Here is an 11907-nt window from a genome sequence, read left to right on the forward strand (position 1 = left end):
TTTTTGAGAGACACAGAGTGTGAGTGGGGGAGGGGCAGAGAGAGAGGGAGACACAGAATCTGAAGCAGGTTCCAGGCTCTGAGCTGTCAGCACAGAGCCCAACACGGGGCTCAAACCCATGAACTGTGAGATCATGACCTGAGCCTAAGTCGGCCGCTTAACCGACTGAGCACCCCCCCCCCGGGCGTTCCAAGCGTAGTGGTTTCCTTTTTTTTTTTATTGCATAGTGGCTTCTTAAGCAGAAGGCGATTTCGCCTCCCAATGGGCATGTGGCCATATCTAGAGATGTTTCTTTTTGGTTCTCTTTCTTTTTTTTTTTTTTTTTTTTTTTTTAGGTTTTTCTTTCCTTACTTTGACAGCGACCACAAGCAGGGGAGCAGCAGAGACAGAGAGGGAGAGAGAGAATTCTAAGCAGGCCTGTGCCATCAGCATGGAGCCCAACAAGGGGCTCCAACTCATATGCTGTGAAAACTTGACCTGAGTAGAAACCAACAGTCGGACCCTTAACCACCTGAGCCCCCCGGGGGCCCCGCCTTGGTTCTTTTTAGTATGATTATTTTTTTTATTCTCAACTTAGCTAATGTACACCTAACAGAGCAGGTTCTTATGATTCATTTCTTACACACAACACCCAGTGCTCATCCCAACAAATGGCCTCTTCAATGCCCATCCCCGCCCCCGTTTCCCACTCCCATCAACCCTCAGTTTGTTCTCTGTATTTAAGAGTCTCTTATGGTTTCTTTCCTTCTCTGTTTTTATCTTATTTTTGCTTCCCTTCCCCTGTGCTCGTCTGTGAAGTTTCTCAAATTCCACAGATGAGTGAAATCCTATATTTGTCTTTTTCTAATTTCACTTAGCATAATACCGCCCAGTTTCATCCACGTTGCTGTAAAAGGCCAGTTTTCATTCTTTATCATCGACGAGAGATGCGCCGTCGTGTATACACCACATCTTTATCTATTCATCTGACAGCGGACTTCCGGGCTCTTTCCACACTCCGGCTGTTGTCGGTCCTGCGGCTGTAAACATTGGGGCGTGTGTGCCCCCTCGAATCGGGCGTCTAGGCACAGTTTCAGGGCCCCGACGAGGGAGGGCTTGCTACTGGCGTCTAGTGAGTGGAGGGAGTCCGGGCGGCTGTCGGACTTCCTACACTGCATCCGACAGAACCGCCGGCTCCAAATGGCAGCGGTGCCAAGGCAGTGCTGAGGGTAATTACAAATCACAGAGGCAGGACTGACTGATGTTGAGATTTGTTCTCCCTTATTCGGGGGCATCTCCCCCCCGCCCCCCGCGCCCCATCCCTGTTCCTTGGATAACAGGATCTGTAAGCGTTCCTGCGCTCAGGGCTGCACCCTGGGGTCTTCTGTTCTTGCAGGTGGAAAATCATGTCCCTTGGTCCGTGCTCAGCTAGCTGCGGCCTGGGCACCGCCACGCGCTCTGTGGCCTGTGTGCAGTTCAGCCAAGGCCGGGACCTCGAGGTGGACGGGGCAGCCTGTGCGGGTTTGGTGCGGCCGCAGGCCAGCATTCCCTGCGTCACCGCCGAATGCACCTACCGGTGGCATGTCAGCACCTGGACACAGGTGAGTGCTGCAGCTGGCCCGGGGCACGTGTCAGCTGAGGGTCCTCATACAAGTGGACCCGGGGGTGGGGGCTTTGATTCATTGTGGTCCCCTGAAAGGAAGGGGATGGGGCGGGAGGAAGTAGTCGGGGCGCCAGAGAAAGACGACATAGCAAGGCCTCGAGACCCGAGGGGCAGGTCTGGACCGAGGCCTCAGACAACAGAACATGGAGGCGAAGGCAACTCAGCTCTGCATTTTGCCTTTCTGGTGCCTAGAAAGGTAGTGGAAGGCAAAGGTAAACAGGGTCAGGTGTCCCGTTGGAGGACCTCGCTCATGGTGGGTAGGGGGCGGAGGCGAGGCAGACAGCCACTGCCTGCACTGGACACAAGGACTCTGGGCGTCAGCTCCCGGTGGACACGAGAGTCAGATGAGGGCAGGGCAGGGTGGGGCGTGGGGCGGCAGGGTGGGTGCCACCACTGTCCTCGGCGCCCTCTGGCAAGGTCAGCCTCAACCCCCTCTCTTGTCTCCTGGCAGTGCTCTGTCTCCTGTGGGGATGGCACCCAGCGCCGGTACCATGCCTGCCTTGGACCCCAGGCCCGGGCGCCGGTGCCAGCCAGCTTCTGCCAGCACTTGCCCAAGCCAACCACTGTGCAGAGCTGCTGGGCCAGGCCCTGTGCCGGGCAGGGGACCCCCAGCACCGCACCCCACAAGGAAGCCACTGCTGGTGCTTCTCCAGAGAGGCCCCAGCCCCAGGCCCAGCCCCTCTCCCCAGCTCCCCGGCTTCAGCGGCTTCTGCCTGGGCCCCAGGAAAGCCCCGCTGAGTCCAGTTATGTTCTTGAAACTTCCTGTCTGGGCGGCCGGGTGGCTGCGGGAAGGGTGGGTGGAAGCATCTCCATCTGGCTCCTTGTGGGGACCTCCTGGGTCGTCCTGCGAAGCGGCACTTGGGTGCAGCTGGGCTGGAGGCCTGGGGGCTTGGGAGGCGGGGCTCCAGGCTGGCCCTCCCTCCCACTTTGCTTCTGCTCGCTTTCCTTATCATGAACCTGAGGTTTCCCAAATCGGACCCAGGTCTGCGGGACTCAAGGCCATGTGACACAGCCCACACTGCCTCCCTCCCATGGGAGCACCCCGAAGCAACTCTGTGCCCTGGACGGTGACTTCTGGACCCACGCAGCCCTGCCCCTGAACTAAGAATGCTTCCAGCAGGGCCTAGGAGGATGGCAGCCACCCTGCCTCCCAGTCCCCTACCCAGCATGGAAACCCCGGGCCTCCTGCCGGCACGCCCCCACCCCTGAAGTTCTGTCCTGTGCTCCTGCCTCCTTTCCAGGCGTCTGTGGCCGGCAGCACCTTGAGCCGACAGGAACCATTGACATGCGAGGTCCAGGGCAGGCTGACTGTGTAGTGGCCATCGGGCGTCCCCTGGGGGAAGTGGTGACCCTTCAAGTCCTCGAGAGTTCCCTCAACTGCAGTGCTGGTACGTCTAGGGCCGTGTGCACCACTGGTCTTGGCGAGGGGCCTTGGCGGGCGCTGGTGAGCAGGGCTCAGCCTGCCCGGCTCCGGACAGGATGCACCACGTGGGTCTCCCCACCCCTCCCCAATCTTCATGGACATCTCGAGACTGCCGTGGGATTGTCCCCATTCTACAGACGAGGAAACGGAGGCTGTGTCCAGTGACTTAGAGCCACAGAGCCAGGAGGGGGAGTTGGGACCTGACTGCAGCTGAGTCGACCCCAGGGCCGCCCTGCTGCCACCTGGAGCGGGGATGCTGGACACTCACTGCCCCGCCACTTCCTAGGGGACATGTTGCTGCTCTGGGGCAGGCTCACGTGGAGGAAGACGTGTGGGAAACTGGCGGGCATGACTTTCAGCTCCAAAACCAACACGCTCGTGGTGCGGCAGCGCCGCGTGCGGCTGGAAGGTGGCGTTTCGCTTCGGTACTGGAGCCGGCCTGCCGTGGGGACCGCCCACAGAGGTATGGCGGTGTGGGGCAGGGGGCCGGCGCTGGCAGAGCCTCCCCTACGTCCACGCGGGGTGGCTGGGTGGGCTCTGCTGCCCGTGGGGCTGCTGGCTGACACGGAGGAGGCCACCACCGGCTCCCCACGCTGGGATGAGGTCCTGGGATGTGTGCTGCCTCGCTTCCTCGCGGGGCCCCGGCGGCGACATGGGTGGACGTGGGTCACCATCACGGCCCCCTGCCCTGGCACTCATGTCCCTCAAGACCCTTCAGTGTCCTCTGTGAGCAGCTTTCCCCCAGCCCTGTTCTGGTGCAGTGTACACTCGGTGCAGCCCCCACAGAGCTGGTGTGTCCATGCTTGTTTGCACGTGTGAGTGCGCATGGGCCTGTGCATGCACGCACGCACGCACGCATGCACGCATGCACACACGCACTCGCACACACACCTCAGGTAGGTTTCTTCCAATCGCCCGCTTGGAGGCCTCATGGGACTTGCCCTCTCCCAACAGCCCAAGCTGGCTGAAGCTGGTGAAGCCCAGCCAGTTCCAGAGGTTTCTGGGCCCCCCAGGCTTCACCTCTACAGAGATTTCCCCTGCCCCCCCCGCCCCTCAGTGAGTAGCTTGCTGTGCCTGAACACAGGCGTTGAGTGCTCTGGGGCTGGCCGCCCCTTCCCCCTTCTCAGGCTCCTGTCTGCCTGGCCTCCTGCACATGGGCTCTCGCCTCCCCAGGGTCCCAGGCGGGAGGTGCAGGCAGGTGGGGCTCCCCTGGGCTCCTAATGGCAATGGCTTTTGCCACAGGCTCAGTGTTAGGCATTTTGCACATGTGACTGAATCCTCCTACAAACCGTTCTGCCAGCGCGTGCTACTGTTACCTTCACTTTGCAGAGGAGGGAACTGAAGCTCAGAGCATTTAAAGCCTTCGCCTAGGGTCACACAGCAGAAAGCGGTAGAGGTGGGGTTCGGTGAGGGCTCCTCTGGTGGAGACCCGACCTTGACCACAACGCCATATTATCCCCCTTCCCCGCTCCCCTCCGCAGAGTGTGACACGCAGCTCTTTGGACCCTGGGGTGAAATCGTGAGCCCCTCGAGGAGTCCAGATGGGAGAAGCCTGGGGGGCTGCCGCGTCTTCATCAGTGTGGCTCCAGGGGCCCGGATTGCCATCCATGCCCTGGCCACCAGCATGGGCACAGGGACTGATGCCAGCTACATCTTGGTAAGGCTACCAGGACGGGGACAGGAATGGGCTGACTTTTGCAGTGGATCTAGATAGCTGTCCCTGGGGATGGCCTCTGGACTCAGACAGAACTGGGCTCAGAACCCATCTCTCACACCCTCGCTGTGTGTCTTTGGGGGGCAGTACAGCTGCTCGGAACCTGTTCCCTGGGTAGAAGAGCAGTGTCTTCCTGACAGGTTGTTGTGTGAGGATGAAGTGTGTGGCCCTGAGCATATGATCCCTTGTATATTAAAGGCACCGTAAATGCTAGCTACCCTTTTTGGCCGGCCCTCTGGGGCTGCCCCTTTCCCCTCAGATCCGGGACATCCACAGCCTGAAGACGGGGACATTCCGTGGGCAGCAGGCACTCTACTGGGAGTCCGAGGGAAGCCAGGCAGAGATGGAGTTTAGCCGGGGCTTCATGGAGGCCGGCGCTAGCCTGCGGGGCCTGTACTGGACCCTCCGATCGAGAGTGCAGGAGCCTGGCTACACCGCCCCCTAGCTTCCTCAACCCGCACAAACCTCCAGTGACCGTGTGCACAGCGGGAGGCCTGGAAGGGAAAGGAAGGACCTCGACATTTACCAGCACCTGTTAGGTGCCTGGCGAGCCCCAGAGGGTTGACGCTGGTCTCTGAGTGCTTTCCAATTTGAGTTCCGCCCAACCTTAAGTATCTCCTTTAGGGCTTCCTCCAACAAGCAAAAGGCGAAGCGGTGGGAGGCAGGCACTGAACTCTCCTTCTGTCTCTGTCGAAAGGCAGTCTCCAGCCCCTCTGTACCAATAAACGGAATGTGCAGTCTGAGTAGCGTTTCTTCACATACCTGTCCAATCTGGCTTGGAAACGCACCCCACGGCATTGCCGGGAATCCCCGGCAGCGGGAGGGTTCTAGACCCAATCCTGAGCTGAGCAAGCCCCACGCCACTCCTGGTGGTCTTCCTCTTCTTTACCCAGGGAGGGGGGACGAGGGAGCGAGGGGTCAAGAATGGGCCCCCACGAGGACGCGCCGTTTAATTCCCGGCAGGGCCCCGCCCCTGTGCCGGTCCGGCTGGGAGGATCCGAGCGCCCGGGTAGGGCCCGTGCCGTGAGACCCCGCCCCCTATGCTAATCAGCGCGAGACCCTCGGGCGCACCTCTCCACCGCCCTGCCAGCCCCGCCTTCTATGCTAATGAGTGACCGCCTCTCCCACAAGGCAGCGCGCCGGGCCGACGCGGCCGGCTCGGAGCCCTTTGTGAGGGCGGCGGGCTGCAACAGACAGCGGCACCATGAGCGGCTCGGGCGGGGCGTCGACGGCGTCCGTCAGCTCCGCGCCGCCCGCGCAGGAGGAAGGCATGACGTGGTGGTACCGCTGGCTGTGTCGCCTGTCGGGGGTGCTGGGGGCCGTCTGTGAGTACCCGGCCCGGGGGAGGGGGTTGGTCCCACCGCCCACCGCGCATGCGCGCTCGGCCCCGCCCCTCCGGCGCGCCCCCGAGGGGAGAGTCTGCTGGGGCGGGTGTCTGCGGGGCGCGCGCGGAGCGGACGCCCAGGCGGTTGCTATGGTTACGGGCCCGGCGGCTCGCGGCTGGGCTGGCGGCCCTGGGGATATTCCAGGAGGGAACGTGAACTCCCGTGGCCGAGTCATTGCCCCCGCGCCGCTTCTGAGCGCGAAGCCAGTGCGTGTGGCCTCTGCCCCGGGGGGCTTTCCGAGACCCCCCAGATGCTGCTGGGAGAGTTCCGGCACGGCCCGTCCCGGAGGCGGCCTCACCTGTTGACGTAGGCGGGAGCGGAGATCTTAACCTTTGGGCCAAGACTGTTTAGAGGTGGGGCGGGTGGTGCCTGGGCGCGAGTAGTCCCCGAGGGAGGGCCGGGCAGCGAGCATCTGGGTCCTCACTGGCCATTCGGAGGCCAGTGCGTTCCCTCTGCTGTCAACTCTGCCCCGGCCACCGCTTGTCTTCCCTCCTCGTCCCCCTGCAGCGCTATCCCCACATACATCTTGACCTCGAGTTGCACAGAAGGCAGGCTCTTTTAGCACGCCCCCCAAAAGAACACCGCTGGGAAGGCGGACCTGCTGCAGGAGTGAAATCAAGTTCATGTGGCAGGGTTCCCAAAGGCAAATCCACGTCTGGTCTGTTCGAATGGTCTGCTGTCCTGTCCTGCGGCCCTCTACTTTGAATATGGCTGGAGTGGGTTTGGACAGTGCCTGCCCGGCACAGAGGGCTGGGGCCGGGCAGACCCTGATCAAGGCTGCCGGAGGGAACACCGCCAGGGTGCCCTTCCTGTCCCACAGCCGTCCCAGGTGGCTGGGTGCTGGGAGGAAGGTCAGGGGCGCAGGGTTAGGAGTGTGCTGTTCAGACAGGGCACACCCTTATCCAGAGGTGACCATGGGACAGGCCCTTCTGCAGATCCCAAAAAGGCCCCTGAGTCCCTGTCACTGCCGTCAGAGCAAGCATGCTTTTTGACTCTGTAGGAGACACGGGTGGCTGGAGGTCAGGCCTCAGACAGGATCTTAAGTGTGGTTAGCTGTTCTTGCAGACCAGAGTGGGGGTCCTGTGGAGAGTGACAGGGGTCAGCGGTGGAGGACGGAAGGGTTCTGCCTGTGGCCTCTGGGCCCCCACCTACCCTCTGTCTTGCATTCAGCAGCCCTGCTGCCTCCCTGATTAACCCTGGTCTCCCAGCCCGTTCTGTGCTTTTCAAAGTGGGGTGTCTGGGCCACCCCAGGAGTTCACGGCGTTGCAGCTGGTACAGAAGAAACGTCAGGAGAAACTCTAACCCTGAGATGTTGGTTTCACCAGGATACTTGGAGGGGAGGAGATTGTTAAGCAAATGCCAAATAGGATGTTGCTGGGTAGGGGCTGCCAGGCACGCCCTTGGGGATGAGGGACGCCCGGCTGGCTCAGTCAGCAGAGCGTGTGACTCTTGATCTTGGAGTGGTGAGTTCAAGCCCCATGTTGGGTGCAGAGATTACTTAAAAATAAAATCTTTTAAAAATAGTTTTAGGGATGAAATGGGAATTCAGGTAAGGGCTGTGCTTCCGGCTGGTCACTTGAGCAAGAACACTGAGAGCTCCAAGGGGTGAGACGCCTGCCAGGCTGGACTGGGAAAGGACTTCTGGCTGGAGCCTTCTTTCTGGGTTGAAACCTGGTCCTCGTCCTCCCCTAAGGTGGGCTACTGGTAGGACAGTGGGGGTAGGGTCGGAGCTGGAGGAGAAATAGCCAGCAGGGGCGGTGGTCGGTCGGGCTGTCGGGGGAGACGAGACTCAGCTGAGAGCCACGCCGGAGCACTGTGTCTGTGTCTGTGGGCACTCATGTCTTGTCGTCTGTGGCTCCGGGGAGCCTTGCTGGCTGGAGGCTTAGGTGACGCGTCCATGCTGAGGGCCGCTAGCAGATAGAAAGTAGCTCGGTCGCTCTAGGTGACCTTGGGGCCACGCGAGGGCATTCCCCTGCGGTCTGGGCTCACTTCATCTGATTGCGTCCACGGTCCGCAGCCTGCATAGGGTTCCCTGGGAGAACAGTGGGAGAATTCCAGGCCCAGGCGGGGATCAGGTGCCTTGGAGCTGCTGCAAGTTTAATGAACTGGTTGCTGCTTGCTGCCTCAGGGTCCAGCTTCCCGCCCCACCCCAGCTGTGGCCCTGGGCAGGGGCTCGCTGCCAGCTGGGAGCCGGTGCCTGGCGAGTGCCTGGCAGGCTCCGGGAGTTCTTGGTGAAGCTGGGCTGCTGGTGTAGGGAGAAGCGGCGGGGAGTGTGGCACACCCTGCCCTTGGGGGGCGGTGGGGCGCACTGGGCGAGGCTCCACATTTGGGACCCCGGAGAAGCCACTTTCAGGGCCTGGTGTTTCAGAGGTGGCCGGGCCAGGCTGTGGCACCTGCCTGCATGCCGGGGCTAAACAGGCCTAAAAAAGCGATGAGAACATCCCCAAGGCTCCTCGGCCAGTGCACACGCCACAGCTGGGACTGTGACCCGGGTCTTCCTGGTCCCCATTTCTATTCCATGAGGGAGGGGCAGCCTTTGTCCCCGCCAAACTCCAGGCCACGTTCTCGGTGTCGGAGGGCCTCTTGTGTGGCCAGCCCTGTGAATGGTGACACCTGCCTGGGCCTGAGCCCTCGAGACCCTGCTCGCTCGGTGCGCTGCGGCGGGCATCGGTTCAGCTGGGGTGCGGAGGCCGGGCCTCCAAGCCCCGGGCTCGAGACGGGGTGAGGCGTCCTCGCAGCGGGCTGCACCCTTGCCCAGCCGCCTCGCCTCGCCTCTCCTCTCCCGATCTGGGTCCTCACCACTGACCTGGGGCACTGACAGGGGCCTCACTTGTCTCAGCAGCAGAGTGCTGTGGGGGGAGGCGAGTGCTGGGCGGCAGAGGGGGCTGCTGGGGTCCGCCCTGGCAGGCTCTGTCGCTTCCTGCCTGCTAATTCCTGCCCTTGTCTGCTTTTAAGCCTGCGCCATCTCGGGCCTCTTCAACTGCGTCACCATCCACCCCCTGAACATCGCGGCCGGCGTGTGGATGCTGTGAGTAGCGCTGGGCGTGTCCTGTCCGGGGGGCGGGGGCCTGTGCGCTGCTGGCCACCAGGCGGCTCTTCACCTCCTTTGCACCCGGCTACGTCCGCTTGTCCTGATTCTCATCAGGGCCAGGCCGGGGAGACGCTCACCCAGGCCTTTATTAGGTTTAGGGCCGCTCTCTGTGCCCCTCTGGCGGGGGTGGGGTGGCTGATCCCGTGTGAAGGGATGGCAGTGGGGGTGGGGGCAGATGGCGGTGAGAACTAGCCACCCAGCGCGCGTGAGAGGCGGCTGTGCACCAAGCATGGGCAGTGCCCCCGTGGGACCTGGCCTGGGTGGGGCCACAGGGATGGACAGGGTGTGGCCCTGCCCACCGAGAATTCAGGCCTGTTGGAGCCGGGCCTGGAGGCCTGTGCTGGCCAGCGGCAGTGGGGGCGGTTGGGGCGGCATCAGGAGACTGGCCGGCCAGGAAGTGCACTCCGCGGGGACTGTGAGTTGTGCAGTCCCTGCTCCGGGCTCCGATGGGCTCCTGGGGCCCCTCAGCCTGGGTTTCTGTCACAGGTGGGTAACCAGGGCACTTTCCTCCGAGGCTTGGGGTGGACGCAGGCTTTCATTGAGGGCCCGGTGTCTGTGACTGTGACCCAGCTGTGGAGAAAACGACCTGAGCAGACCCCCTCAGTCTGTCCCTGTGGCTTAGCTGTCCCCAGCGGGAACGCAGGAAGGAGGGGCGGGGCACTACCCAGAGGGGCTTGCTGAGCTCCCTCCTCCCCATGGGGGCTCCCCAGGGCTCGGCCCTGCCTGACTGTTGTGGACCGGCTGACCTCCTGGCCGTCCTGACGGGCGAGCCGCTGCTGGGGACAGCTTTCCCAGCGCTGATGGCGATGTCGGTGATGGTGGCCGTTCTGCTGGTGGCCGAGTGGCGCCGGCCCTTTGCACAGCACCCCGTGTGGAGGAGCCCCTCCCTCGTGCTTGCAGCTGTGAGGCGGGGGGCTGCCTTCCTCCTCGAGACAGAAGGGGTGATGGGACGAGTCTGGGCTTCGGGTGGGGAGGGTTGAGCAGAGGCGCCAGGAGGGAGATGGCAGGGGAGGGGAGCGGCACTCGGGTGGGCACTCACTGGGAGCCCGCAGCCCTCTCTCCCTGCCCTCCAGCATGAACGCCTTCCTCCTGCTGCTCTGCGAGGCGCCCTTCTGCTGCCAGTTTGTCGAGTTTGCCAACACGGTGTCGGAGAAGGTGGACCGGCTGCGCTCCTGGCAGAAGGCTGTCTTCTACTGCGGGTGAGGGGCCCCGGGGGGCGGGGCAGGGCGGGGCTTAACCCCGGGGACCCTCCGACTTGGTCAGGGACCTGAAGGGCAGGCGATGGCTAGTGGCCCGGGTGAGGAGGAGTCTTGGGGAGGGCGAGGCCGCCATAGCTTTGCGCAGGGCCCTCTGGCGGCGGGCGGGTGGGGGACCCAGCGCCGCTGCGCCCGGGGGCTGAGCCCCCAGCCGGGAGGGCGCGTGCCCAGCACCTCCGGCGTGGTGGAGAAAAGGGAGCAGAGCCCGGTCCTTTGGCCCCTCATTTGGGCATCGTGAAACCGACTCTGGTGGGGCCCAGTGACGTGCTCCGCCTGCCAGCGCGCCTCCCTTGAGCTTCCTGGTTGTGACAGCGGATTCGGTCCGTAGCACTGTCCAGCCGAGTCACGAGGTAGAATGGATTTCAGGGTGTGTCTGATACACGGAAGCTTCTAGAGCGGTGCTGGTGCATAGGCGGTCCTTCGCAGCTCCTGACGGCAACGGCAGTGGTTGCTATGATTTAGGTTATCTTTAGAAATAAATGCGGCGATCTTGGGGCGCCTGGGGGGCTCAGTTAAGCGTCCTACTTGATTTGCACTCCGGTCATGATCTCATGGTTTTGTGAGTTCGAGCCCCATGTTGGGCCCTGTGCTGACAGCACGGAGCCTGCTTGGGATTCTCTCTCTCCCTCTCTCTCTCTCACTCTGCCCTTTCCCCCCTTGAAAATAAATGCACTTAAAAAAAAAAGCAAGAAATGCAAAGATCTTTATTCCAGAATTTCTTTCCCTTTCGTGGAGGTGAGGCTGGCAGCCTTGACAGCACAGACGCACATTCTGTTCTAGAAACACCTCCCACTGGGTCTGAACCACAGAGGAGCACAGGTGCGCAAAACACCACCTGTCCTCATGGCCCTTGCCTTGATCTCTATTTTTTTAATGTATTTAAAAAATGCTAGTAGTAATATATGTTTATTAAAAATAATCTGGAAAATATTAAAGCTTTCCTGCTTGGGAACATTTTGGTGTGTTTCTGTCCATTAAAATTTTTTTAATAGTTTTTTTTTTATTTTGAGAGAGAGAATGGGGGGGCATGGGGAGAGATAGGCAGAGACGGAGAGAGAGAGTCTCAAGCAGGCCCTGTGCTGTCAGCAGAGAGCCCGACAAGGGCCTCAGACTCTTGAACTGTGAGGTATGACCGGAGCTGGGATCAAGAGTCGGAAGCTTAGGGGCGCCTGGCGGGCTCAGTCAGTGAAGCGTCCGACTTCGGCTCAGGTCATGACCTCACGGTTCCTGAGTTCAAACCCTGCGTTGGGCTCTGTGCTAACAGCTTGGAGCCTGGAGCCTGGAGCCTGCTTCCAATTCTGTCTCCCTCTCTCTCTGCCCCTCCCTTTACTCATGCTCTGTTTCTCAAAAATAAATAAATGTCAAAAAAATTTTAAAAAGTTTAATCGAATGAGCC

General features: G+C 61.4%; 2 protein-coding genes across 2 annotated transcripts in view; both read left to right on the forward strand.

Moving 5' to 3' along the window:
* Positions 1 to 5522, forward strand: part of ADAMTS13 (ADAM metallopeptidase with thrombospondin type 1 motif 13) — a 29560-nt gene extending 24038 nt beyond the window's left edge. Inside the window, 6 exon segments of the mRNA XM_029921024.1 lie at positions 1376 to 1580; positions 2094 to 2385; positions 2884 to 3030; positions 3352 to 3528; positions 4547 to 4722; positions 5039 to 5522. Of these exon segments, the coding sequence (XP_029776884.1) occupies positions 1376 to 1580; positions 2094 to 2385; positions 2884 to 3030; positions 3352 to 3528; positions 4547 to 4722; positions 5039 to 5224 (1183 nt within the window). The 3' untranslated portion in view covers positions 5225 to 5522.
* A 378-nt stretch (positions 5523 to 5900) lies between these two features.
* The window catches only part of CACFD1 (calcium channel flower domain containing 1), an 8471-nt gene continuing 2464 nt past the window's right edge, over positions 5901 to 11907 (forward strand). Inside the window, exons 1-3 of the mRNA XM_029919538.1 lie at positions 5901 to 6104; positions 9120 to 9192; positions 10329 to 10454. Coding sequence (XP_029775398.1) covers positions 5984 to 6104; positions 9120 to 9192; positions 10329 to 10454 — 320 coding nt within the window. The 5' untranslated portion in view covers positions 5901 to 5983. The remainder of the gene's footprint in view (positions 6105 to 9119; positions 9193 to 10328; positions 10455 to 11907) is intronic.

The sequence above is a fragment of the Suricata suricatta genome, chromosome 13 (assembly GCF_006229205.1).
Source record: "Suricata suricatta isolate VVHF042 chromosome 13, meerkat_22Aug2017_6uvM2_HiC, whole genome shotgun sequence".
NCBI lineage: Eukaryota > Metazoa > Chordata > Mammalia > Carnivora > Herpestidae > Suricata > Suricata suricatta.